General features: G+C 34.9%; 1 protein-coding gene across 3 annotated transcripts in view; it reads right to left on the bottom strand.

The window, feature by feature from the left end:
- SEMA3C (semaphorin 3C) overlaps positions 1-27,233 on the bottom strand; it is a 318,035-nt gene that overhangs the window by 36,216 nt on the left and 254,586 nt on the right. For all 3 annotated transcript variants that reach the window (XM_021063487.1, XM_013979789.2, XM_021063488.1), the window contains 5 exons: positions 26,547-26,689; positions 24,957-25,071; positions 22,795-22,864; positions 20,418-20,562; positions 11,000-11,222 (listed from right to left, as the gene is read on the bottom strand). In XM_021063487.1, coding sequence (XP_020919146.1) covers positions 11,000-11,222; positions 20,418-20,562; positions 22,795-22,864; positions 24,957-25,071; positions 26,547-26,689 — 696 coding nt within the window. The remainder of the gene's footprint in view (positions 1-10,999; positions 11,223-20,417; positions 20,563-22,794; positions 22,865-24,956; positions 25,072-26,546; positions 26,690-27,233) is intronic.

The following is a 27,233-nucleotide window of genomic DNA, read 5'->3' as shown; positions in this document are numbered from 1 at the left end:
AATTCAACTAAAGTTTCTGTTCTCATGAAAAATATCTAATATATGATGTATCAAAATGTTCTTAAAAAGTGTTAAGACTTCCAGGCCCTTTCAAGTAGATAGAACTCAAAGCCCTGGCCAAGATAAGAATTATCAGACCCTTATCATCACCTGAACTGTCTCATTGTAATGTTCCCTTCCCCCACCTTGAGCAACCTGGCCTACTCCTTCCTGCTCCCTACTAGAAAAGGTATGTATCCCACTCCTCACCTGTCCCTATAGAGACATTATATGTCCCCAACCAACCAACAAGTGTATTGTAAGACCCCTCTCTACCCAACCAATCAGCAGGTCAGCAGGTATATGGAAAGACCTCTCTTTTACCAGGGCTATAAAAACAGACAAGACCACGAGCCCAGGGTTGGCTCAGCCTGATTGTCAGAAAGTTGTCCCACTGCACTTACAGCATCTCTTATCTCAAAAAACTCTTCTTTCTGTTTGCCTCACCATGCTGGTAAATTCTTCTTTCTGACAAATGTTCACAGACCACGACAATAATTTACCACATAATATGTTTGTTCTAGTTCTAGAAACTAATTTTCCCCATAATGATTTAGAAAAATTCTAATTTAGAATTATACCAAGTGATAATCCATCAACACATGGATTTCCTGGTGATGCAGCTAAAGAATACTCAAATAGAGTCTCAAGAATTGCTAAAATTAATGTTTTAGGATTTTGTACATTACTAGAATGTGCATATCTCTTTTTAGTATCCTTTACTGCACTACATCATTTTATTTACATTTGAATTTAAAACAAATGGGTTTACTTTACATAATGCAGGTGTATATTCTATAAAGGTTTGACTGATTGTACACATGATCCAACAACTAAATTTCCAAAGATGCAAAATTAGAGCTAACTCTATTTAATCCTTTATTATTTGGGGAAAAGAACTTCTCATCTGAGATCAGTGAATTTATGGTCATTAATTAACTTATTTTCCTGAACCATTTCTACCATAAGATAAGCTGTTCTGCATTAGTTTTCAAAGATTAAAGCACATACAGAAGCTAGCCTGGAAGAGCTACCTGTTTTTCTGGGTAGAGAGGTGCTTTCCCTTCTTCATTCAGTCCTCTCTCAATCCACAGTGGACCTGCCCAGGCTAACCCCTTATTATTTCATGTTCATATCTCATTCTTCCCATTGGAACTGTCTCCCCTCAAACTTTAAGAAGACAGCTAATGAGGAAAGAAACATATTACAACAAAGGCACTCTGACATAACTTTGCCACATCTAATGATCTTGACCACCGCTTCTTTCCCTGTATATTTTCTTTTCTTGAGGTCACCATGATATTATTTCTTTTTACTCTTTTTGACTTTCATGGTCATTTCTTCTCCATTTCCATGGTAAATATTCTTTATTTTTCACCCTTAAAGAGCTCCTTAGAGTTAAATCATTATCTGCATAGTTCCTGGACTGACCTCAAGAATTGTCATGGATTCACCTCACACCTACATTGCTAACAGCTCTTGTATCTCTATCTCTAGCACAACTCTCTGTGCTGAAGTATATCTACAATAACACCCTCTTTGACTTATCCATCTAGATGGTCCATAAAATCTTTAACTCAGTGTAAAACAGACTTAGGTTGGAATTTAATTACTGTTCCTAAAAGCTTCACAACCATAAGCAAGCCATTTAATATCTTGGAACCTCAGTTTATAAAGTTTTAAAATGGGGATAATGATTCTATCTCATAGGGTTGCCATGAGGTTTTAAAGAGATAATGTACTTTAGGTGATAAATTCAGCCTCTAATCATAACAGTCATAATAATGGATAAGTGTGCCATTCAAAAGGAGTTCATTACTCTCCAAATCTGCTTGCTGAGGCTATACTCCCTTGATCAGTGAATGGCAGTTCTTTTCACCCCTTTGCCAAACCATCGATCTACAAAACACTTTAGACACTTTTTTTCATCTGCCCACCTGCCCCAAATCAATTTGTTATCACCAGGTCCTTTTCTTTTCCTAAATATCTCTTGATAATCTTTCTCAATCTCTGACTTCTAACAATATTTTAATTTAGGCTCTTATCACTTCTTGGCTATAAAAACCAAATGTCTCTGGTCTGCTTTATGGCCTTTTGGAATGCACTGTACATCTTCCTTGGGCATTGGGGAGAATACATTTGAAAGTCAAAATGGAGTAACTGGTTCAGACATCCAAGGTAAAATCAGGTGGCCATCGTGGATGTGACTTCAGACACATTCCTGTCTTGTTGAGAACCTGAGTTTTCTGAGCTGTGTCAAATTCAGGATGCCACAGCTACTCTCAAATTGCTGTCTGCTGGCAGCTGGCAGCTGCAACCTTACGTTTTCAAGGTCTCCTCCTATAACTTTTAAATTGGCCAATAATGAAGTTGCTTTAAATCAGATGTTAAAAGAGGAGATGTAGTTGCCAAAAGCTCCTGTTACGTATATGTTACATACATGTTAACGCTGCGTCAGACGTTAAAAACCTATTTAGATAAAATTAGACAACTGATTACCTGGCTACAAGTCTCCCCTGAAGTGCCAGGTCCTGACTGGGTTTCAGGCTTATTATCCTGAACTTTATCTATTAAAGTTCCAATTGTTATTCCTTCAACTACTTGCAACTGAGTCTGTGACACCAAAATGGCAGATCAAGGGACTGAGCTCTTAATCATTCAAGACTCTGATCCAAGACTTGGAACTCAGGAATATTTCCAAATCCGTGTCCATTACGCCAAACTGAGGCAGATCTATGCCCTATTCCAGTAGGAGGCAGCCAGAGTGGTTGTTGCCTCAGCCCCTGAAAGATTTGGGGAAGGTTGAAAGAAAAGGGGGAAATGAAACAGCCCCTAAAACTGAGTTATTTCACTGAGTTTATGATTAACCTCTCTGTACAAACATTTTTTTCTTTCCTGTCCAACATCTGTTCTCCTCAAGATTTAGGAATATCAAAAAAAAAAAAAAAAAAAAAAAAAAGCGGGGGTGAGGTGGTTTGAAATTGAGCAGGACCCTGTGGGACCCTCTCGGGAACAAAAGTTTTCCTGTGTCCCTGTTTCTTGTTTGTAGGAAACAAGCTTTATGAGTCAGCTTCCATGACCTTTCCTGGGTTCCAAAGGACAGGTTCAGGGAAAGAAGAGTCTGCAAGAGACGGGGGAGAATAGTCAAGAAACAACACTGCAGCTTTGGGGCAGGGTTCTGGTTCCTCCCCAAGGAATATACATAACAATACCTTCAAGTTCTTCAACAAGAATTAAGGCCCCTACTCAGATGGAGGATGATAACTTTGGGCTGAGATCAAGATTCCTGAGTACAGATCTGCTACTTCACTACCAACCAATCAGAAGAGTCACACAACCTGCAGTCTTGCCCCAGATTTTGCCTGTAAAAACTTCCCCAAAAAACTATGGGAGGAGTTTGAAGTCTTTGAGCATAAGCCACCCATTCTTTTCGCTTGGCCTTCCAACAAACTTTTCTCTGGTTAAAAACAAACAAACAAAAAAACACCGAAAAACCCAACTAAAAACCAAACAAACCAAAACAAACAAAAAAACAAACAAACAAAAAACAAACCCAAAAGGCTCCTAACTGGCCTTTTCTCTATCTGTAACATATCTTTTGCATTAATGCCAACGTTATCTCCTTAAGTGTATATGAGCAGAGACTGACCCACAGTAAGGTGAGCCTTATTAAGTCACATCCTTGTATATCTTCTCCCCTAGAGTGCAAGTGGCATGTGTGATCTGCTTTTAGCCCACAGAATAATGCTAAATTGACAGTATGTCAATCCCATGATTATGCCACATTGTATGAAACACCATATTAGCAGACTGAAGGAGCAAACAACCATGTTTTGAGTGGCCAATATCAGGGACCTGAAGTGGCCTCATTCCTGCATAAGAACTTAATTTTCCAAAAATCATGTGAGTTTGGAAGAGATTTTGAACTCCAGAAAGGAATGCAGTTTGGCTTACACTTTAACTGCAGCTTTGTGGGACCCTGAGCAGAGAGACCTGGTTCTAGGGATTAGGAAATAATCTTTGGGGAACTATTATTATGTTTACCACATTAGTGGAACAGAAAAATAAGCATCCACCTAAGTAAAATACTTATGACTCTAAATACCACATACTCACTTCAGAAAATCCAGTTTCAAATCTTTTTGGTCCTATTCACATTACACTTCATATTTTAAAGTGAAACATTTCTTTCCATCTTTGCCAATTTGAACTCCTCTTGAGAAGTTCCACAAAACTTTTTTTAAAAAAAACTCTTTCTACAATGACAATTCCCAGAACTGCCACCTAGCTATAAACCTCCTCTGTGTAGTCATATAGAAAAGATCTGGCCTGGCTGTGAGATTTTCTGCGGGGATGTAGGCTACTTCAGGCAGGTCTACTTCAGGCAATCTTGTGCACCAAGAACAAGAATATAGTATGATTATTTCTCCTTAAGAAACAGACAAAGACTTCATAAATTAATGTATTTAGGCTAGAAAACTTTCCTACATTCATATAAGAGGAAAGGGGTTAAATGACAGCAACATACAGGGATGAGGTTTGACTATAATTGTTTATATCAGTGATTAAATAGTAAAAGAGCCAGTGATATGGAGTATATCTTTGCCATCTCTCCTATTGAGAGGTACTACCTTCAGTAATGATGTCCTGAAATCCTCCATATAGATCTACTGAATATGCAAAATCTATTTTAATACAGGCCTTCAAATTAGACTTATATGTGCTTTGGTGAGTGCATAAGCCCCATTGTAAAATAAGTTTTAAACTGTGCAAAGATTTAATGATACATCAAAAGATGAAGTACTATTCCATTTTTTCATTCTCTCCTCTCCCCCAAAAATATTACTTCCTTCATCCCTAAATATATGGTGACTGACATAAAAAGACTCAGAGGTTAATTCACATACACATCCAGTCTGTTGCAAATCTTCTCTGTCACCTTTTAAGATGTAGCTTGTTCACATATAAGACTTGGTGACAACGTGTAGAGTGGGCAAAAGTGAGTGATGTCATTTGAACAAAGCAATGCTGATGCTAATGTTGACTGTCAACACATCAGCAGTATCTTCTTGACATGCGTGGATGAAACACTTAAGTTTACAGTAAAATGAGACACTATAAATGAAATCACCTTAACTGCATAAAAGGAAAATAATAAAAGTGGTGGTAGATCAGGTAATAACATGAAGAGGATAAATGCTCAGGATGTGAAATCTAATAGTAAGAAGTTATATCTTACTGTATCACATACCCAATGTCTATATGATCTTCACTTGCCTGAGCTTTTGTCCAAACACACTGAAGGATAAATATAGTTTATTCACTCATCCTACTGAGTGACAAATTTGAGTAGTGTACTATTCTAAGTATTGAGGATATACCAATGAACAAATCAGAAAAATATCATCGCTCCCTATGGAGTCTACATTCTCACAATTCCTCATAGGGTTGTTATAAGGATTGGATGAGATCCAATAACATATCTGGCAAAAGATAAGCACTGTAAACATCTTTAATTAGCATCATTATAAGAGTAATAAAGTATTTCAGAAACCTGAAGGAGCATACTTATTTGCATAATAAGTAGCATGCCAAATAAATAAATGGGTAATTCAGGCAAACTAGTGACACTAAAATTTATAAAATAATTACATGAGAGTTTTATGTTATCTTTTTATATTTTTAATCTACCTCTGAAGAATAGCTTAAAGTAAAATAATTTTTTGAAAAATTTTCAGCAATTATCCAGATATTTATTTTTAATAAATTGTCTTTTTACAGTAAAATTTAAATGAGGGCCTTTGTCTCTGGAGTGCCAATCATGGCATGGACGCTCTTGAATTTTTTCTCTTCACATACCGCTTTTGCTACTCTTCTACATGATCAGGGAGTCATCACACAATGATTTAGCATCTTTCTCCTGTCAATTCAGTCATGATTCCACTCTGTTCTATTAGTATTTCCTACTGTGAAAATCCCTGTAGAATCCTGGGTAAACTCTAAGAAGTTTCCAGATTCTGCTTTGGAAAGTAGTGAACCACAATGTTATTAAAAAACAGTGACTTACAAAGGGATTTGCCCTTACTCTTAAGCAAAGAAGACGTCTAAACATTGTCCTTAGGGTAACACTTACGCACAGCCTATAACTGATGGTAGTCTTTTCTGAAGTCAAATGGACTGCTCCAGCTATCAAATTTTATACTGAGTATTTTTAAGAGTACTTTAAAAATCAAAATGCCTGGGTCTGCAGTTCATTAAATATGCCATTCCAAGAGATACGACTGCCAGAATTGGTTAGTTACTATGAAGGCAGTTATCCTGTAATGCTGCAAGGCAAACATATTAAGGCTTTAGTCACATATGTGGCACACACTTCAAAATTCCACACTTTCAAAGGACTTACTGGAGCCAACATTCCAACTTCGTACTCATCCAGTTAAACAGAAGCTAATAAGAAGCATGAAAGAACACATATTATATAAGAATTCTGGCACAGCCCCACATGTATCAACCTTACATTTAAAAAAATCATAATGGCATTAAATCATCCTAAACCTCTAACACCCATTCACAAGACTACTCTCACTCTATCATCGGAAACTATGTCATTCTGATTCATATTGAATCAGAATACTAAAAAATGTAAATTTGACAAAATATATCTGAACTTGACCCAAACACTTAAATATTTTCATAACACCAAAGGCAAAAGGAAAACAGGCAAAAATCTCACTATGCATTACAGTCAGCTTTCAACAAATAGTTTGAATGTTAGCAGTAGGTGGCAAAGTTAAAATAGAAATGTTAATTCCTATGAGAACCCCTTGCCTGCTGCTTTATAGCTTTTCCTAAAGATGAAAAAAAGAAACAGAGTAAGGAACATAAATAACCCACCACCCTCAGACTAAAACTTAAAATTAAAAAAAAAAAAACAAAAAAACCCCCAAATATTACAAAATATGAACAAATATTACCAAATTTTAAAAATAACTGATTTTGAAATAATTTTTTTTTCAACTTGTGCTCCTTTTGAGGAGGAGAGGTAACAGGAATACAGGGAAAATAATTAAGTAAACTTGATTTCCAGTCTAGAATAGCAAGACATTTTTTGTTCGTTCTTTTTTCCTTTCTCTTTCTTGTCTGTCCTGTGTCATATGGAGTTCCCAGGTCAGGTATCAGATCTGAGCCACAGTTGCAACCTGCCATATCCTTAACCCACTATGAAGGGTCAGGGATCAGAACTTGCGTTCCAATACTCTGTAGATGCTACCAATCCATTGCAACACAGTGGGAACTCCAGTAAGACATTTTTCACTTGAGATTAAAGATGATGTATTTATATGAAGCAACATTATAAATTCCTGTACTATAGTTACATATTAGAAAATAGCTTCTTTAGGAAGTCTCAATTTTTCTAAAATTATATGATTATTCAGTAAACTTTTTCTGTAAAAGACCGAACAATAAATATTTCAGGCTCTGTGGGCTAAGGAATCTCTGTGGCATCTATTCTTCTCTGTTGTTGTTGCACAAATGCAGTCAAAGACAAAATGTAAATGAATGAATATGGCTGTGTTATGATAAAACTTTATTTGTGGACACTGAAATCTAAAAATCTTACAATTTTCACTGCCCATGTAATATTTTTCTTTTTTTTTAATCATTCAAAATATAAAAGCATTCTTAGTTGATATACCATACTTGGAGTAAGTGGGCTAGATTTAGTCCATGTTGTAGTTTGCTGATCCCTAGATGAGAAATTGAAAATGCAAACTAAGAAATAAAAGATCAGAGAACAAAGCTTCTTCTTACTTTCTTTCTTTCTCCCTCCCCTCCTTCCTTCCTTCCTTTTTTTTTTCTCTTTCTTTCCCTTCCTTCCTTGTGTATCTACATGTGTATGTAAGTATTTGTTTACTTATCTTGACAGCTGGCAGCCTTCAAAAACTAATAAGGGAGTCACAGAAGGGTAGAAGGCCAGATTACCAGCCTCTCAAACTCAGCCAGAGTAGTGCACTGTAATGGACTAATGGAAACAGTTACCAGGCACTGAACTCACACACTATAATGGAGATTCTATAAACCAGGAGTCATTCTTAATATGCAAAGTGGATACAATATGCTATACTATTTACATTCCAATGAACTGTAGCATAAGTTTTTCCTATGGCAACTTTTTTGACAACTAATATCTTCATAGAATTCCCTTGAATTTTCCATGAAGTTCCAGAGCAAAGGGAAACCACAAGGAAGCTCACCTCACAGTGGCACTACTTAAAGCATCCCTATATATTTACAACAAATAAGACATTTAGATACACAAAGCTAAGAAATTCTAGGCACAGTGACCTGTGATTCTCCCAAGTTCTATTATAGAAAAGGCTATTTTATTCAATTTTAGCAGCAAACAAGCACAGAGAACTCTCTTTTGATGAAATTTCCCAGACATCCAAGAATAACTGAGCAGAAAACATTTTGTAACAATATATTATTTGTTAGAGTTTCAGGTAAATTGAAATCATTTTAAAAAATTACACTGTGGTCTGATATAACCATGTGGGTAAGTTTCAATGGTTAAATGAATTACCATGTATTCAGAAAGATGTTGTTGGCAGAGGCACTGTCATAGCAATGCACTTTCCTATTAGAATGCTGTCTTCAAGAGACTTATGTGGCTTTGTAAGCAATCATTAGTGAAGCTTCCCACTACAATTAAAAACATATGCCTAAATGCTGTTTTTGAAAATGACACTAGTGTTTAAAACCAACATAAAAAGTCTATGTAAAGGTGCCAGATACTTAAATGGTGATAAAAGCCAAAGGATTTGTTCAAAAGCATGTTTCTTACTGTCTTCCATATAAATAAACACTGCTGAACAGTTTATAAAGACTTGAAAATTCCATCCATGGAATCTACATATTTTATGTACACTTCCATGAAGAAATGAGCTATGACACTAGATTCCTTTTCAAGAAACAAAAACACTAACTGGAATAGCTATCTGCCCCTCCACGTTCACTGAAGCACTATTCACAATAGCCAACATGTGGAAACAACCTAAGTGTCCACTGACAGATGAATGGGAAAAGAAATTGTGGTTTAAAAATACAATGGAATACTACTCTGTCATAAAAAAGAATGAAATCTTGCCTTTTATGACAACATGGATGGACCTTGATGGCATTATGCTAAGTGAAATAAGGTATACAAAGAAAAACAAATATCACATGATTTCACTTGTATGTGGAATATATTAAAAAAAATGAAAAACTACATTCATTACCGGAGACAGGAAGTAGGGAGAGGGAGAATCAAAGGAAGGCAATCAAAAGTTATGAACGTCCAGTTATAAAATAATTAAGTACTGGAGATGTAGTATACCTTACGAGATGTACTACAGTTACACTGCTTTATGATATATAAGAAAGTTGTCAAGAGAATAGGTTCTAAGATTTCTCATCAGAATGAAAAATAAATTGTTTTTCCTCTCTGTTTATTATATCTATATAAGATGATGACTGTTAACTAAACTTATGTCAGTAATCATTGCACAATATATATAAGTTAAACGATGATATCGTATACTTTAAAATTAATGCATGTCAATTTTATCGTCATAAAACTGGAAATAAGAGTCCACACCTTTAAGGCAGGCTTCAAAAGGAAAATAAGAAAGCAGTCATTTTTTTCCTGAGTAATGTGAGACATTAGGGAAGGGTGCAAATCTAAATGACCACTTCAGGACAAAATAATTTTTTTTTCAAATGTAAACTCCACATTGGATGATCTGAATTAAGGCTAAAAGCAGCTCTTTGTATTTTATTTATATGGAAGTAACATATTTGGAAAACACAGCTTTTATGCAAATGAAGATTAGCTTCTGCAATCAGTTAGGAATTCATTTCATTGTATGAGTAGCAATGGATCTAGTTATGATTTTCATTTCATCTTGACAAATATTTATTGAGTTTGCCAGGTATAGGGATATGTCTAGAGGGAAATTACATATAGAGGAGAAACAACCTTGGGAGGAATGTGTGGTAATGAATAAATATAGGAGACTGGTTTAAGCATTGGTTAAAGAATCTTTGAAGCGAATAAACTGAGTTTGAAGCATGATGTATGAAATGTCAATGGGTCATACAATTTGTGTTATCTAACAATAAGTTATAAATGCAAATTATTAAGCTCAGAAAATGGCAAGGACTAGAGATACACATTTGGAATTTGTTTGCAGAGACTAATTAGAACCAATGAATGAATGAGATGGGCAAAGAATATGTAAAAATAAGTGCCATAGACAGAACCTCAGGGAATACCCATGCTCATTAGAGGCCAGGCTAATGAAGGAAACTGAGAAGGAACTGCTAGAGACACAGGAAAATTATAGGGCTTGTGGGTGGAACAACAGGTAAGAGTGATTCTACACACTTAGTGATTCACTGAAGACCATGGCAAAATCAACAGTACAGCAGAGGCGGCAGTACGTCAGGGTAAAGGTCTAGTTTCATATGATGACATAAGGTGTCTAAGCCAAAGATTCAATGAAGAATGGAATGTATTATAACAACATAATTGATAAAGAAAAGTCCTGGAGATGGCAGGCAAGTATACATAACTCCATGTATTTTTGAAGAGGTAACAGAATTTGTTATAGTTGTGAAAACACATATGCTTAAAGTTTCCCATTCATTTATCTTTTTATTATTTTATTTTACTATCATATGTGCCAGAAACTGTTCTAGGTGCTTTACAAATATTAACTTATTTGTTCCTCACAATAACCCTATAAAGTAATTTATTTTAACTTCATTTTACAGATGTAGAAACTGAGGCGTAGAGACATTAAAGACCTTTGCATCAGAAGTAAATATTAGAGTTTTTCTGATTCCAGTATCATGCCCATACCTACACTGTGCTCTCCTACTACACATTAAGCATAGTTTGAGCTCAAATACTTACTGGTTCCAAGAAACAGGACATGGTATCTACCATCAGCAGCATTCACTCGATCCACAGCTATTTTTGTGTACTTATAATCAGTGCCTATCCGAACAATCAAAGGCCTTCTGTGGATTGGGTAGATGGAATTGTACATGAGAGGATGGTTCCGAATAAAAGTGACAACGTCATCCGGGAACTCCTTAGTGGTTCGCATGTTGGGTGTAAATGCTCCTCCTGGGCACTAAAAATATTTTTTAAAGAGAGTTAATAAAACAGTCACTTTATCATTATAATAATCATCAAAAGGCCTCTATTTAAAAAAATACTTAGAAGTTTAAGTTGTTATAAGTGTACCCATTGAGAAAACAGTATGAATATAAATAGTACTATCTGTAGAAAATGAATATACAAGGTATATAATTTGATCATTTAAATAAGCTAAGTTCACTTATTCTGCCTTACTTGTTTTCAGAAAGGAATTGATGCCATTTTGTATATGATGTAACTTTTCACTCTTCTCATTCATCATTTTTCTATTTCTTATTCTATGCCAGGTCCAGTGTTGTTAGGAAAAAAAAAAAAGTCTTGTGGATATAATCTAATTCTGCTACTAGCTAAAATAATTAGATTGTCATTAGATTATCATTATCAAATTCAATCGGAACTCTAATGAGTGAGAGTTTTATTCCATTTGATTCTCCCCTCCCAAAGGTTCTCTGAAGTTAGAACTTGGATTGGATGTGGTAAGCGAGACCTGGTAATTTTCCTCTGGAAAGCACTCCAGTGACTTTCATTACTCTTAGAATAACATCCCAACAGCTTAGCCTGACTATAAGCCCCTGAATGTCTGGCCTGCATTGTATCTAACACTTCCATAGGTATGGCTTTTCTTGAGCCTCAAGCCTGCTCTCCCTCCAAGAACTTGGCACCTGCTGTTCCTTGTCTGGATTACTCTTCTCTAGACAACACCATGGCTTCTCTGTTACCTCACTCAGTTCTCAGTTTAAAAATTACTTCCTTTAAGGTGATGACACATATAAAAATAACTCCCCTAGGCTATCTTCAATCTCTATCTCCTTAGTCTGCTTTATTTTTCTTCACAGCCCTATTTACCTGTGTACAATATATTTGTTGCTTGCATCTTTATTGTCTGTCTCTCCCTCTAGAATGTAATATTTGCATAAATATTAACTGGGTATCTTTTGTGCACTGCTTCACACTCAAACCTACAGTAAAGCTGACAGAGAGTAAATATTTGACCACCAGTAGTTGAAGGAGTAAATTACTCTCTTAAATCTGGCATCCAGTTTTGGTTCAGGGGCTATATGAGACAGGGGCCTCAATTCTAGTGATGAGAGAAGGTTCAGAGCATCAAGTTAAAAGGGGCAGAGAGAAAGCCTGAGATCTAAATAATAATGATAATGAGAACTATAATAATAATGAGATCTAAAAATAACTGTTTTCAGTGTTTCAGTGCTTCTAGAAAGGGGGCAGGACAGGGCTTCTGAAAAGATTCTATTTACAGGGCAACTGAGGCCAAATGCAAGGGTAGGCTGGGAGATGCCAAAGCTTGGAACTTAAACTCACTCACTAATAGGATCTGAGTGTTAATGAGCAACATATCATTTTTTAACACATATAAACACTTTTCTAATCTTATTAATAAATACTCAACATCTCTGCTTTTAGAAACACACATATTTGGCTTTATATATATATAAATATATATAAAACACATATAAACACGTATATAAACAATAGCACTACTGTTCAAGTTTTCATTTATCCTTTTTAGAGAGGTACAAAGTGAAAGGAAAGCAACAAATAAGCTTTCTGATCAATTGAAATGGGTATGGCATCTGTGGTAAACAGTAAGATGTGATGGGGACGGAAAAAATAGAAAATTAGGAGTTCCCGTCGTGGCGCAGTGGTTAACGAATCCAACTAGGAACCATGAGGTTGCGGGTTTGGTCCCTGCCCTTGCTCAGTGGGTTAATGATCCGGCCTTGCCGTGAGCTGTGGTGTAGGTTGCAGAGGCGGCTCGGATCCCACGTTGCTGTGGCTCTGGCGTAGGCCAGTAGCTACAGCTCTGATTCGACCCCTAGCCTGGGAACCTCCAAATGCCGCGGGAGCGGCCCAAAGAAATAGCAAAAAGACAAAAAAAAAAAAAAAAAAAAAAAAACAGAAAAAATAGAAAATTATACCTTATTAAAAGTGGCAATGTATACTTATTTCTAGTTGATTGCTCCTATGCAGGAATATAAGCCTAGTGTGATGATATTTCAACTGAAGATAGAAATGTTGAATTTTACATTAAATCTGCAAAAATTTTTAACGTTAACTCAATGGAAAAAATAAAAACTTTAGAGACAGACAAAACACAGCAACCTTTGGGTAAATCCATGCAACAGCTATCATACAATGTTAGTGCCTTTGGGCCAGTACTGCCAGGCAGTCCCACATTTGCAAATAAACCTCAGTAAATTACTAATGTGCTCTCACTCATTTAAACTGTATCATCTTGAATGCAACTTTTATACTAACTTTGACCAGTTAACATTACTAGAACTTTTTACAGTACTAGTAAACACAGTTCTCTTTTTGCAGAAAGAAATTAAGGAGCAATTAAATGACTTCATTAAAGAGAGATAATGAGACAAGTAATGAAACTAAGCTTCTAGTTTGTTATCTCATTAACTAGACTTTCATCTGGGGATCATATACTTTTCTTTTAGGAAAAAGTATTGTATTTAAATATATGTGTTTATGAATTGCCTAGAATAAGAGACCAAATAAGGATGAAGAATTCCATTTGAGGGAATTCTAAACTGATGGATGCATTCCATACTTCTGAAAAGTGTAGCATTATGGGTGTTTTCTACTTTCATTCCTCACACAAAGTGGAAAAAGGGAAATACATTGCTCACTGAATGAAAACATGGAAAGAACAAATACAGCCCTTCATAAAACACCACTAATTATGGTTGACTAAGCTGAGATGTCTCCTTAAATATTTGCAAGCACTTTCATTTTTAAGTTCCAGAAAGATCCAAAGTTAGCATATATTACTAGGCAATTCCTATCATTTCCAGTTAGCAATTATATTTATGTGTGATAAGCTTATTAAATTACAAGTGTCTAGTTACTGGATTTTACTTACTAGTAATTGAAATTTATATAAAATACGTTTATTCCTCAAAACTGCAGTTTTTTTTAATTTTTAAAAAAAATTTTATGGCTGCACCAGTGGCAGATGGAAGTTCTTGGGCTAGAGATTGAATCCAAGCTGCAGCCACAACCTACACTGCAGTTGTTGCATGCCTGATCTCTTAACCCACTGTGCAGGGCCAGGGATCAAACCTGAACCTCTGCAACTACCCAAGCTGCTGCAGTCAGATTCTTAACCCACTGTGCCACAGTAGGAACTCTCAAAACCGCAGTTATTAAATAGGTAACCCAAACAAGTCAACTCTAATTAGTTATTTTATAGTCTCTCAAATGTTCTCCATTTGGGACTTCCGTTTAATATTGACAAAGTACTTCTTGCTTAGAAACAAGTGTCTCCCAGTGTAATTTATTGTCACAACTGCAGAATTCTTTTTGACAGTAATTAATTTTTCCATTATTTCATTGCATAAAACTTGCAGATAAGATACAGAATGAGTGACAGTGATGGTGACAAGAACAAAAATTGACTACCCTTTGTAGACTATATGGACCTGTGAGTTTGCTCAGTGCAACACTGCCAGGTATAAATAAGAGGCGATTAAGATACCCCTTAACTTGTGATACATGAAAGCATGTGTGTTGAAACCTCAAGATAATATAACACCCACATGCTGCCATAAAATGAAGCCTTTTTCTATTAGCTAGGCTGTTGTCTCATTCTTCAGAAGGATAATTCGCTTCTACAAATAGTCATTAAGTAATTTTGGTTAAACTTTTCCTTTAAGTGTTTATTTTTCTCCAGGTCTAGCTTTCTGTTTATCAACTAGCGATAAGCGCTCCTTTTTTTGAGTAAAGACATTTTAAGTGTTTTGATTACTAGCGTGCTTAGCGAAATGCTAGGAACAAAAGAATGTCATGTTAAGGAAGTATCAGCAATTGTTGCCTTTCCAGTTTCTGTTCTATTCTCAGGTCTTCTTGAGCATCTGCTCCTAATATACTCATCCATTTATACTAGTTTTCAGTATTCATATATTCACATATTAATTCATATGTGCATTCTTTGGACAACTTTAATTCAAAGTGCATTTTGATGTTCCCAGTAGTGGACATAAGAGTAAGAAGTTACCAGTTCTTAGACATAAGTGTTCTAGCAAGTAAGATGGAAATAGTCAAAGCAACCTAAGAATTAAGAACATAATTCTAAAATTTAAAAGAAATATAAAATAAGTAACAGAGTTTGGTTCATGATCTATTGCTATACATGTTTAAGAGCCAATCTTTTAAAAATGAATTTAGAATAGTACAGAACTTAAAGCTGTCAGAGTTCATGAAGAGGTTTAGTGACAAAAAAAAAGTTTGTAGTACTTAGTGAAGTATAATTCTTGGGGCTATCCTGAATCATAGAGTACAAAGTGAAGGAAAGAGAGAGGAGTTGAGGCTAAAGACACATAGCAAAAATAAACACATGAGTTCCCATAGCGGCTCACTGGAAAGGAACCTGACTAGTATCCATGAGGATGCAGGTTTGATCCCTGGCCTAGCTCAGTGGGTTAAAGATCCAGCGTTGCTGTGAGCTGTGGTATAGGTTGCAGATGTGGCTTGGATCCCACGTTGCTGTGGCTGTGGCATAGGCCAGCAGCTGTAGCTCCTATTCAACCCCTAGCCTGGGAACTTCTCTATGCCACAGGTGTAGCCCTAAAAAAATAAATACAAATAAATAAACACAGAAGTAGTGACCTAGGAGTGACTGGCATGTTCAAAAGGAGCTTGACCTAATCCTTGAAAGACAAGTGGTATAAGGATAAATGAGAGGGTATAAATAAATGATATTCCGGAATCTGGCCTAGTTTCTAGTATTGGTCTTTGAAACTTGGGCTCCGAGAGAAACTGATCTTATGTTTAAACCCTTGGTACTCTAGCCCATTTATTTAAATACCCCAAAGAATTACATAGTTGAAGACTCGTGCTTATGCACCAGTGGTCCTCATCTTCCTTGTGTTTATCCTCCACTGCCTGAAAGGACCCTTTGTTCTAGTCCTTCAAGCCCACGCAGAGCTAGGACTCACTTATTCATTTCTATCTTTGCCTTGTAATGTACACAGTAACCTTTGCCTGAAATGTCCCTCCTTATTTATCCAAATTATCCACATCAATTACCCTTCCAGGCCAGCTCAATCTCATATGTTATATATGACTTTCCAAACAATGCTGTTCCACAAAAATCTCTTTCTTGTCTAGACTCCAATAATATTTATTGTCTGCTTTATGCACATGTCTTGAATTATGTGAAACAATGTGTAATTAACTTTCATGTCTACAACGCCTCATGTGTTCAATTTTATTATAAACTGTGATAACAGAATGATTTTATTTTTTATTTTTTTTTCTTTTTTGGCCACCTCATGGCATGTGGAGTTCCTGGGCCAGGGATCAGATCTGAGCCAGATCCTTTAACACACTGTATTGACCGGGGGATTGAAACTGTCCAGATGCTGCAAAGACAATGCACCACGGTGGGAACTCTGCTACCTGAACACTTTTAAATGTGAGGAATAGAAATGCTTCTAATGTAAGAACAATTTAAAAAAATACATACAATCAACAAAAGTGCCAGCAAAAATTTCTCTTTTTCTTGCCAGTACTAACTATATGGATCATGAATTTCTGTGTTCTTTTGCTGCACCTGATCCCAGACCTGTTCAAAGCATGACGGCTGAAGCAGATGGTTCTGGTCCACTTATAAACAAACAGACGTTAAAACTGAACTCTTCTGTGAGGTTCTGCTTTAACAGGATAGTATAAGAAAACAATCTTCTACAGAAGCTTTATAAATGTTGCAACAGAATAATGTAATATGTTAGCTCAGCCACAGAGAAAATCTGCAGTCTTTGGCTGCCCTTTGCAACATACCAAAGACGTCTTGTTTCTTCCAAAAAATTGTATTACTATGGAAAAACACTGTGACACGATTGGCAGGTTTCTTCCTACTGACTTGGGCTTGCTAGCCGGGGCAGTCTGCTAAAATAGCTATCAACCATGCTTTATAAGAAGCACCTACAGGGAACATTAGAATGAGAGTGCAGGGTTTCTGCCAGTGTCATTTCTTTAAGAATCCAGTCATATGTTTATGAAATTGGCGCAGCAACTGGACTACTGTGTAGGGAAATAAAGTAGGGTGATCACAGTTGATCCTAAATTGGGAGGACTTCAGAGGCAACATTTTTAACCCTAGAGAAAAAGGAATGCTTTAAATCACTTGCTTTTAGATCTTCCGGCTACATGAATGGGATATTAAACCCTTGAAGCCCAGGAAAGAGACAGACACTGGCCATTCTGAGTCAGAGAGCTGACTTCATGGTATTTTGCTCAGCGAAGGGTGGAGAGACCAAATCTTGAAGGAGGTTATGTTTTTCCAGGATGAGTTCCAGAGGTTATTCCTCCACCCAGCCTTTTTTATTCCCTAAGAATCACTCATCTGACTTTTTTTTTTTTTTAATTTAAAGAAGTTGCTCTGGTCTCAGCACCAGATGTAAGAAACCACATTATAGAAATATGGCTCATTATTGACTACTCCCTTTTTTCACAGAGTCTGCTCCAGATGTGTGTCACTAAGCCCTGGCTTATTCCACATTGCTTTGGAACAGGAAAAAAATGCTTATTCTTAGGAGTTTGGAAATAGAGAAAAGTGGGACTGTTAGCAGATTTTTCTAATTTAGCATTGGTTTATTCTGTTTTACTAAAAAGGATTTATCTAGTCCCACATTTATGAAGGATAATTACTATGTGACATGATTGTTTTTCTCACTGTGATTCTCAGAGTCCTTCTGAGCTGCTATTTGGGCGAAGAGACTTAAGAGGCATGGTGGGCCCAGGGTTGGCCCTTTTCTTTAGGACATCCCCCGGCCCCACCTGCAACATCTTCCAGTTTTCATGGCATGAGTATTCCCACCATTGATGATATTAAGTTGCTATTGTGATGTCTTTAATTGATATGAGGTAAAAACACAATCTATTCTTGCCAGCCAGGTACAAGCTGACTCTAGCACATTGATGAGGCTCTGAGGACTTGAACCCTAATTCAATAAGCATAGTTCTCTTCTTTTTCTGTATCTGTGGAGTTTCTCTAAAGGTTTTATTTGGGGAATAAGAGAATTTTATTCAGTTTACAAATCAATTTCTCCTGCACTAATCCTATATGTATTTTGTTCAAAAGAATAACTGATGAAAGCATAAGCAATCACCACCACCTCTCAATTTTCTGATTTAAGATGAAGCAACTACTCAGTCAAATTCAAATACAAGTAATTCTACTAAAAAATATGACATCTTTGGATATGTTATCAGTGCATCATCTGAAAATAAGTTAACTGCACACTCAATGAAATAATGAGAGCCTCAAATTATGATGGAATTTGCAAGTTGCTCAGCTTTCCCTTTTCTTATCTAAATCCCTACTTCTTACCAAACACACCCCAGACTGAGGTGCCCTAAGGTGGATATATCTGTTTTCCTTTTGTGATAGCAAATAATTAAATGTTTATTCCATTTTCTGTTGAGCTATAAGCATCAAAGAGAGATCATTTAGAAGGAGATCGTGAATTCTATGGTAAGACTTTGTTGCCAGTCATGATTACCTACAGCATTTTAAAACGTCCTTCATGGACAAGCAGCAATTCTGATAATCTTTTCAAAGTTAATTAAAAGTTAAGTGTCCTAATAAAACACATATCAATGATCAATCTTTGTGCTTCCTAGCCAGGGAACCACATCTGAGCCCTTTCAATTTTGAACAAACATGTTTTTTAAAGGATTTAATACTGTTTTTCCTGTTTAAAAAAATTTAACGGCAGTACTTTTTAAGACAATGAGAAAACAAGGAGTAAATAATACAATGCAAAGAAACTCTAACAATAACCAAAAATCAGGTGAATCAAGAGTCAGTAAAAATTATGTGGGATGAATGTCAAAGCATGTTGACAAAGAGAACTGCATATTCAAATAAAAAGGAAAAACAAACATTTTGCTTAGGAAATATTTTAATAACTATCCTTTGATTTAGTTTCTATAAAATCATTCCTTTTACTTACATCATCCCATTTTATAAATATAACCTTATTTTATTAACTCAAGGATATAAGAAAATTATATTCTCTTCATGGTCAATTGTGCAACATGCTCTCAGTGTGCTCTATGACATTTTACAGAGACAGAAGCTAATCAATATTACAGAATGCAATGCAGCATTATTACGGGCCAAATGAAAAACAAATTGTAGGACCATGATCATTGTAGTACTAGATAAACTCAACCTGTCAGTGCACTATCGGTTAACTTTGGCTAGAAAAGGTAATTTTCAGTGTGTGCCTGAATAGTATAATATTGTAAGACATGGTTATATCTGTATGCCTCAAAACAATAAATATTTTATGTGAATTATAACATCACTTTCACTGTCATTAATTGCTCACATATACCATGTTATTTTTCTGAAAAATGTGAAACATATAATTTTAAACTACATATACCCCTAAAATTGAAATATCTTCATATGATTTATTTCTAATTAATTGTCACATGGTTATTCCTCCATTGAAATAGGTAAGGTTCCTTAATATAAGGAAGGACTGTGAAAAGGAACTAGTATTCAAATTCTTAGACTGCCTCTAAAATGTTAAGTTTTCCAAGCTATATTTTTATGCTAGTAACGTTAGGAAAATATCACTTCCCTGTCTAACATATCTAGTTGTCTTGAAATATAAATGAGATTTATTATCAACAGTTACTTTAAAAAATGTACAGAATGCTATAACATATATAACATATATATATATTTTTTTCTTTTTTTCTCTCTTTTGTCCTTTTTAGGGCTACACCCACGGCATGCGGAGGTTCCCAGGCTAGGGGTCTAATTGGAGCTGTAGCCACTGGCCAACGCCACAGCCATAGCAACGCCAGATCTGAACCATGTCTGCAACCTACACTGCAGCTCACGGCAACATGGGATCCTTAACCCACTGAGCAAGGCCAGGGATCGAACCCGCAACCTCATGGTTCCTAGTCAGATTTGTTTCTGCTGCGCCACGATGGGAACTCCAACATAAAACATATTTATAAATCCCAAATCTAGGAACTCATAAACTGAAAAGTTATGAATATACCAGTAGGTCTATGGCTGTGTTTAATAAACATCAACATGATCTACATTTTTTATTGAATTATATATTTTTTAAAAGAGTAAAATAAATAAGAAAGTTTGCTGGATACTTACAGTTCCAGGGCGAGGATATGGAATTCTACCCTGGTAGGAAATCAGCTGATGATTTGGCCCTTCTTTGTGGGCAAAAGGCCCATTAAACACAGTCTGTATATCAGATAAATGATACACACACACTGCTGATCCTTTAAAAACTGAGCTAAAAAAAGAAAACACAGATACTAATTTTCTTATTTTTTAAATTTAAATACAATTTTCAAAATAGATTGCAAAATTTGTGATAAAAATTTATTGTAATTCATCATGGAGAATTTGAATATTACAGTGCATATTGTAAAGCTAGAAACCTACTGTTTTTAAATAAGCCATTGATATAAAATGCATTGAAACATTTAGTTCATCCATGGAGGTATTAGACCATAAGTTATAGAAAAGTTTTCAATGTTTCCAAAAGGTAGGACACATCAAAGAAATTTCTAACTAGTTTATCATAGTAACAAAAAATGAATTGGTGATTTATTAAAAAATGTGAATTTGAATTTTAAATCAGTATCATACCACCTATCATAATTTAACCCAGAAATAACATCATTAATAAAAGAACACTGGAGTTCCTGTTGTGGCTCAGCAGGTTATGAACCCGACTAGTATCCATGAGGACTCAGGTTTGATCCTGGCCTCAGTGGGTTAAGGATCCGGTGTTGCTGTGAGCCATGGTATAGGTCACGGATGTGGCTCGGATACGGTGTTACTGTGGCTGTGATGTAGGCCAGCAGCTGTAGCTCCGATTTGACTCCTGGCCTAGGAACTTCCATATGCCACAGGTGCAGCCCTTTAAAAAAACAAAACAAAACAAACAAACAAAAATACTGTATCTCTTGTCTTAAGATACAGTATGTTAAAATGTTGTTCTAAATAGTAATGGGATAAATTGTTATAAACCTTCCCTGTTAGTCACAGAAGAAAACAACAGGGTCCAAAAAAGATTCATTAAGTTATCTTTAGTCAGTAAAATCTCATAAAATTTGTTTGGATCCTTAATGAAAACTATTTCCGCCATCACTAGGTAGACTGACTGAAAGCAACATTTTTCTGACTTGCATATTTTCTCTTAAATTAGATACTTAATTGAAAGCTTAGATGTCCACTGAAAAGAACAAGATATATTATTAATTATTAGCATTAATAGTCAGGAATGACAATTTTAATTTTTTCCATGTTAAAACTATTGGTGTGGGCAAAACAGAATCTAGGGAAAATTTTTTTCTTTTTTTTTTAGTGTTGTGTACTTCACTTTTTATTTATTTATTTTTAATTTTTAAGTATAGTTGCTTTACAACGTTGTGTTAGTTTCAGGTGTACAGCAAAGTGATTCAATTACACATATACATATATCCATTCTTGTTCAGATTCTTTTCCCACACAGGTTATTACAGAATATCGAGTAGAGTTCCCTGTGCTATACAGTAGGTCTGTGTTTATTATCTATCTTGCATAAAGTAGTGTGTATATGTTAATGCCAAACTCCTGATTTATTAACAAAATATTTTTGAAGCATACTTTTTCTTAAGAATTTGGTTTTTTTTATTTGTTCAATTTTTTATGAGCGAAATCAACACTATTTTCTTTGTTAGAACAGGACTTAAATTCACCCTGGAGGTCATCTTTTTAGACATCTCATGTGGCAAAGTAAATATGATTTATAATTAATATCCCTGTGATATTCTTTTACTTTAAATAGCCCATAACATTTCCCCCATGAGAAAATAATGCTAAAACCTTTAGATTTTCATTTTGTAGTTGATTATGTAATGAAAGGGACTCATTACATTCTGAACTGATCATGTCACAGCTCAAGAACTGTGTTGAATTCGAAGTAACATTCCTAGTGTAAAATGAGTACACGGGAAAGGATGAGAATATGCTGAACTATCTTGAAATATATGATAATTGGGATTGAGCATTCCTGATAAATTAGAAAACACTAAAGCTATTTTCAAATATATGAAATACTGTCATATGGAACTTGAAAACTGATTCAGTGTGTTGAGTTTCTAGTCATCACTTTAGATTGCTCCTGAAATAAAAATTATTTTAATAGAAATGCCAACAGTTTTCTTTGGATCATGAGTTTTAAAATTATTTCTTTAAAACAATATAGCTTGGATACATTATTCCTGCACTAAGGTTTATATTTTCCTTTATTTGAGTAAAACAGCATATGCTCATTATAAATACTCTGTATAAAACTATTTTGAATGTGTTAGTTTAAATATATTTTGGTAATCAAGCAAAAGTTATAAAATGAGAGGATTATATTCTAAGCGCTATGTAAAATTAAGGAGTTGAAAAGAATGTTTTTAAAATAATTACCTATTACTCAATAAAGTTTATTGTTTAACCTCATACAATGTAATTGTTTAATAATTACCTTGATGTTGTAAAAATGCCATACACTAGTGTTGTCCTTGGATTATCAGTTTCCAGCAGGAACACATCCTCTATAAAAAGTAAATATCATTCTTTTAAAGTTCTCAAATATTTAAAAAAATTTACCCTAAGAAAATAGTTTCAGCTATAGAAATTATTATGCAGAAAGATATTCCTGCAGTATCATTACAATTTGACAGTAACTGACAGGTACACAGTTAAGTAAATTAAATAACATGTTATATAAATATTAAAAGGATTTATGAAGATTTATGAAGATTTATGAACCCTAGGGAAACCATTCTAATGAAATAATATTAAGTAGAAAAGGCACATGGTATTTAATATGGACTATAACTATGAAAACCTTAAAAGAGAATACAGTAAGATTACCACTTGAGTGTGCCAGTAACAGGGCTAGTGAAATTGTCTTGTTTCTTATTTTCTCCTGAGTTTTCTAAATATTCTTTAATAGTAGTACATTCCTTTTTAAATTTAAAAAGTACTACAAAGCTCAATTTCTTTTTCACCTAGGGTTAGAATTTGGAACATGGAAGAAAATTTTTTCACAATGACTTTTTTTATTTATATAAAATAAGACTTTTTGTCTTGTCAAAATTGCTAGAGGTATTTTTTTAAATCAATAATTCCCTGAACAACATGAATTTTACAGTAATATTGAGGCAAAAGCAAAAGTATAGATTATAAGACACAGTAATATAAAACAGAATAAGACACAGGATTCTGATAGGAAATCTCAATTAATAAGTAATTGTTATGAATACAAGAAAGATCTCTATTTAGTGACATTTTTTCCAAAGATTCTTGTTGACCAAGACAAAGAAAGATGTATTTCTTTTTTCACAATACATTTAGGACGTCTTAAGCAATAAATTAATAACCAATAGCCTTTCAATATGTGAACAAAGGCTGGCAATGTCTAGCTCGCCCTAAAAAACAGAAAAGACCAAAACATTCTAAGTCACTGAAGTATAAACATACCTGCAAAGAATTTTTTCCTAGAAAAGCTGAAACAGGGAGTTCCCATTGTAGCTCAGTAGGTTACAAACCTGACTAGTATCCCTGAGGATTTAGGTTTGATCCCTGGACTCACTCATTGGGTGAAGGATCTGGGATTGCCATGAGCTAGGTGTAGATAGCAGATGAGGCTCAGATCTGGCTTTGCTGTGGCTGTGTGTAAGCTGGCTGCTGCAGCTCTGATTTGACTCCTAGCCTGGGAACTTCCATATGCCTCAGGTAAGGCCCCAAAAAGCCAAAAAAAAAAAAAAAAAAAAGCTGAAACAAACTTGTGTCTCTCTGACTCTCTGATCAATATAATGGCTTTTGAGGAGATCAACTCTTTTGGATTTTATAACTGCTAGAAACAGTATTTTTTTCCATATTATAATACATTTTTATTGCTTACCTCATCACCTACCTCAATATGTGAGAATAATCAGCATTTTATATTTTAGTTGATTAAAGCAAAATAAAAGCCATTTCTGAATTGCACTTAGTAATTATGATACTATGAAGTGTACCAAGTTATTATGATTAAAAAGAGAACTGTTCCTTGTAGAAAGGAATCACACTGTCAGTCTTTGTTTAACCTGGAAAGTATAATCCTCCTCGGGTCACACATGCTGAGACTATTTAGTCTCAGAGTTACCAAGAAAAACTAAAACTGAAGCACTAGTCTAATTTCTACTCTGTTACTTTTCTATCTAACCTCTAGTCTGTCCATTAACTTTAGTAAAAATATATAGCTGTATGTTCATACAAACTGATTTCAAACCAGAATACCAGAATTCAAATATATATGAAATACACACTAATTTTAGAAAAACACAAACATATCATTACCTATTAACAAATTATACAACTACATCTCTCTATCAGATACACTCACACACACACAAAACAACAACACTGAATCATATTGTAGTGAATTCAATAAACTAAATGGTTCAGCAGTTCACTCAGTGGGCAAAAGAGATTTTAAAAATACTTCTGGAAATTTATGAACAGTATCCAGATCATTAATTCAATTTAGCATTTATTCATGCTGAAAACAGACAATACATCGTTTTTGAGAGTTAATTAAAATACATAAACTTTACAAAGTCTCTTTCAAAAACATTTTACAATCTCACATTTATGTACCTAATTCGTCAAAGTGTGTTTCCGGGCCATCTTCATCAGTTACTGAGCACACTAGCCTGGCCTTTAAGAAGGTAGTCCACTTGTTGACAAGGCTACGCAGTCCACCAGTGTCATTCTGAAATCATTTTGTAAACACATTTCAGATTGCTTAAATATTGCAGTGTATTTAAAGTTTAACTTGGATTTTTATTACTCAGAGATTTGCTATAATCTGAAGGATGGAAATGTTAACAAAATCTGCATATCAATAGTTAGAGAGGAATACTGGGAGTCCCCATGTGGCATAGCAGGTTAAGGATTTGGCCTTATCACTGCTGTGGCTCTGGTTACAGCTGTGGCACAGGTTTAATCCTGGGCTCAGGAACTTCCACATGCTGCAGGCATGGCAAAAAAAAAAAAAAAAAAGTTAAAGAGTAATATCAAAGATCTATAGTATTTTTAAAAATAGCCTTAGTTATATTGCTATTCTCCTATGGCATGGCCTCTACTGAAAATATATCAAAATGAAATTAATAAATACATGCGCTACAGTTTTATAGATTTATAATGAAAATATGAATATTTTATGGAGAACTGTTATGGAGAATACACAATTTAATTTGCCTTTTCTTGATTACTCATTGTATTCAATATGACCATAAAGTGTTATATACAGTGAAGCTTGCAGATTTTACTGTGGTCAGGAGAGTCCCCAATATTTCTATTCAGATGTTTTATATACACATTTCTTTGATCAGGGCAGGGAAAACAGTATTTGTATCATTCACAAATAGAATATAATTGATGACTTGTTTTTTCCGTATGCTCTAAAGCCCTTCATCTCATTGTGGCTTTACTGCCTTGTTCCAAATGACCGAGAAGCAGATAAGCTCCACCATCAGTGGAATATTTTTATTTTATTTTATTTTATTTTATTTTATTTTATTTTATTTTATTTATTTTATTTTATTTATTTTATTTTATTTTAGTCTTTTTGCTATTTCTTGGGCCGCTCCTGCAGCATATGGAGGTTCCCAGGCTAGGGGTCGAATCAGAGTTATAGCCGCCAGCCTACACCACAGCCACAGCCACACGGGATCCGAGCCGCGTCTGCGACCTACACCACAGCTCATGGCAATGCCGGATCGTTAACCCACTGAGCAAGGGCAGGGACCGAACCCGCAACCTCATGGTTCCTAGTCGGATTCGTTAACCACTGCGCCAGGACAGGAACTCCTAATATTTTAAAAACAGGCTATTTTAAACACTACATTCTTTAAGAAATACTTTTGCATAGAAGATGCTAATCGTTAATAAGTCAGGACAAGCCTGTAAACTTCTTATGATGTGAGAAGACATCATGTGTGTTTTTGAGTGGCTATGTACACTTACTGTTTATACCCAAGAACATTCTGGTTACTGTTCACAATTAGAACCATATTTTACTACAGCATCCCTTAACATTAAATTTAAATGTCTACCTTCAATATTTTATTAGTTTGTAAGAGTAGATAATAAAAATAGGAAGATAAACTATTAGGAAAAGAAAATATATTTATATAATTTGAATTTCTTAGTCATTCTTCAAATTAGAACAACTTTAATACTTACAGGGCATATTCTAGCAATCATGGAATGAATCTGTTTTGTGCTTCTGCTATTGTCAGTCAGTTTCTCTTTAAAGAAGAAGTACACCTTAGCATCATTTGGATCAGTGCCATCTGGGATGACATGTGCATCCACAAACATAGGTTCTAGGAAAAAAATACAAAGTTAATATATATATATATATATATACTCATGATGAAAATCTAACTACATTCCATGCAAGCAAACTACAAGCACAGGCGCCTGCCTTCTTGATCTTTGCTATATAGGAACAATTCAATATTCAGAGGCAAAAAGTCTAAAAGTAGTAATTGTATTCAAACATACCACATTTGGAATGTCAAGAACCACAAACTATAGCTATAATAACATAGCTTAAATTATTTTTCTCTGTTTGCTGTTCATTCTCGAAGTAAATGCAAAAATTCTGTGCCTGATGAGTTTTGCAAAATTGAAAGGCTTTTCTATCAGTTATTTCCCATAGGATCTGGTGGTCATTTTAAAGAAAAAAAAAGTATGTTTTTCAGAGCGTGGTTTTCAATCTAGTGCAAATAAACTCAAACTCAATGAAGCAGAATGAGGAGTAGAGAGTCCAAGATCTGAAAAACACATTTTTCTTAAAATACAGCATATGAAATGAAGGGAAACTTTTCAAGGAAAAAATGCAGTCATCTGAAGACATAGAGAGAT

This window comes from Sus scrofa, chromosome 9 (assembly GCF_000003025.6).
Source record: "Sus scrofa isolate TJ Tabasco breed Duroc chromosome 9, Sscrofa11.1, whole genome shotgun sequence".
Taxonomy (NCBI): Eukaryota; Metazoa; Chordata; class Mammalia; order Artiodactyla; family Suidae; genus Sus; species Sus scrofa.
This window is presented reverse-complemented; position numbering and strand designations above follow the sequence as displayed.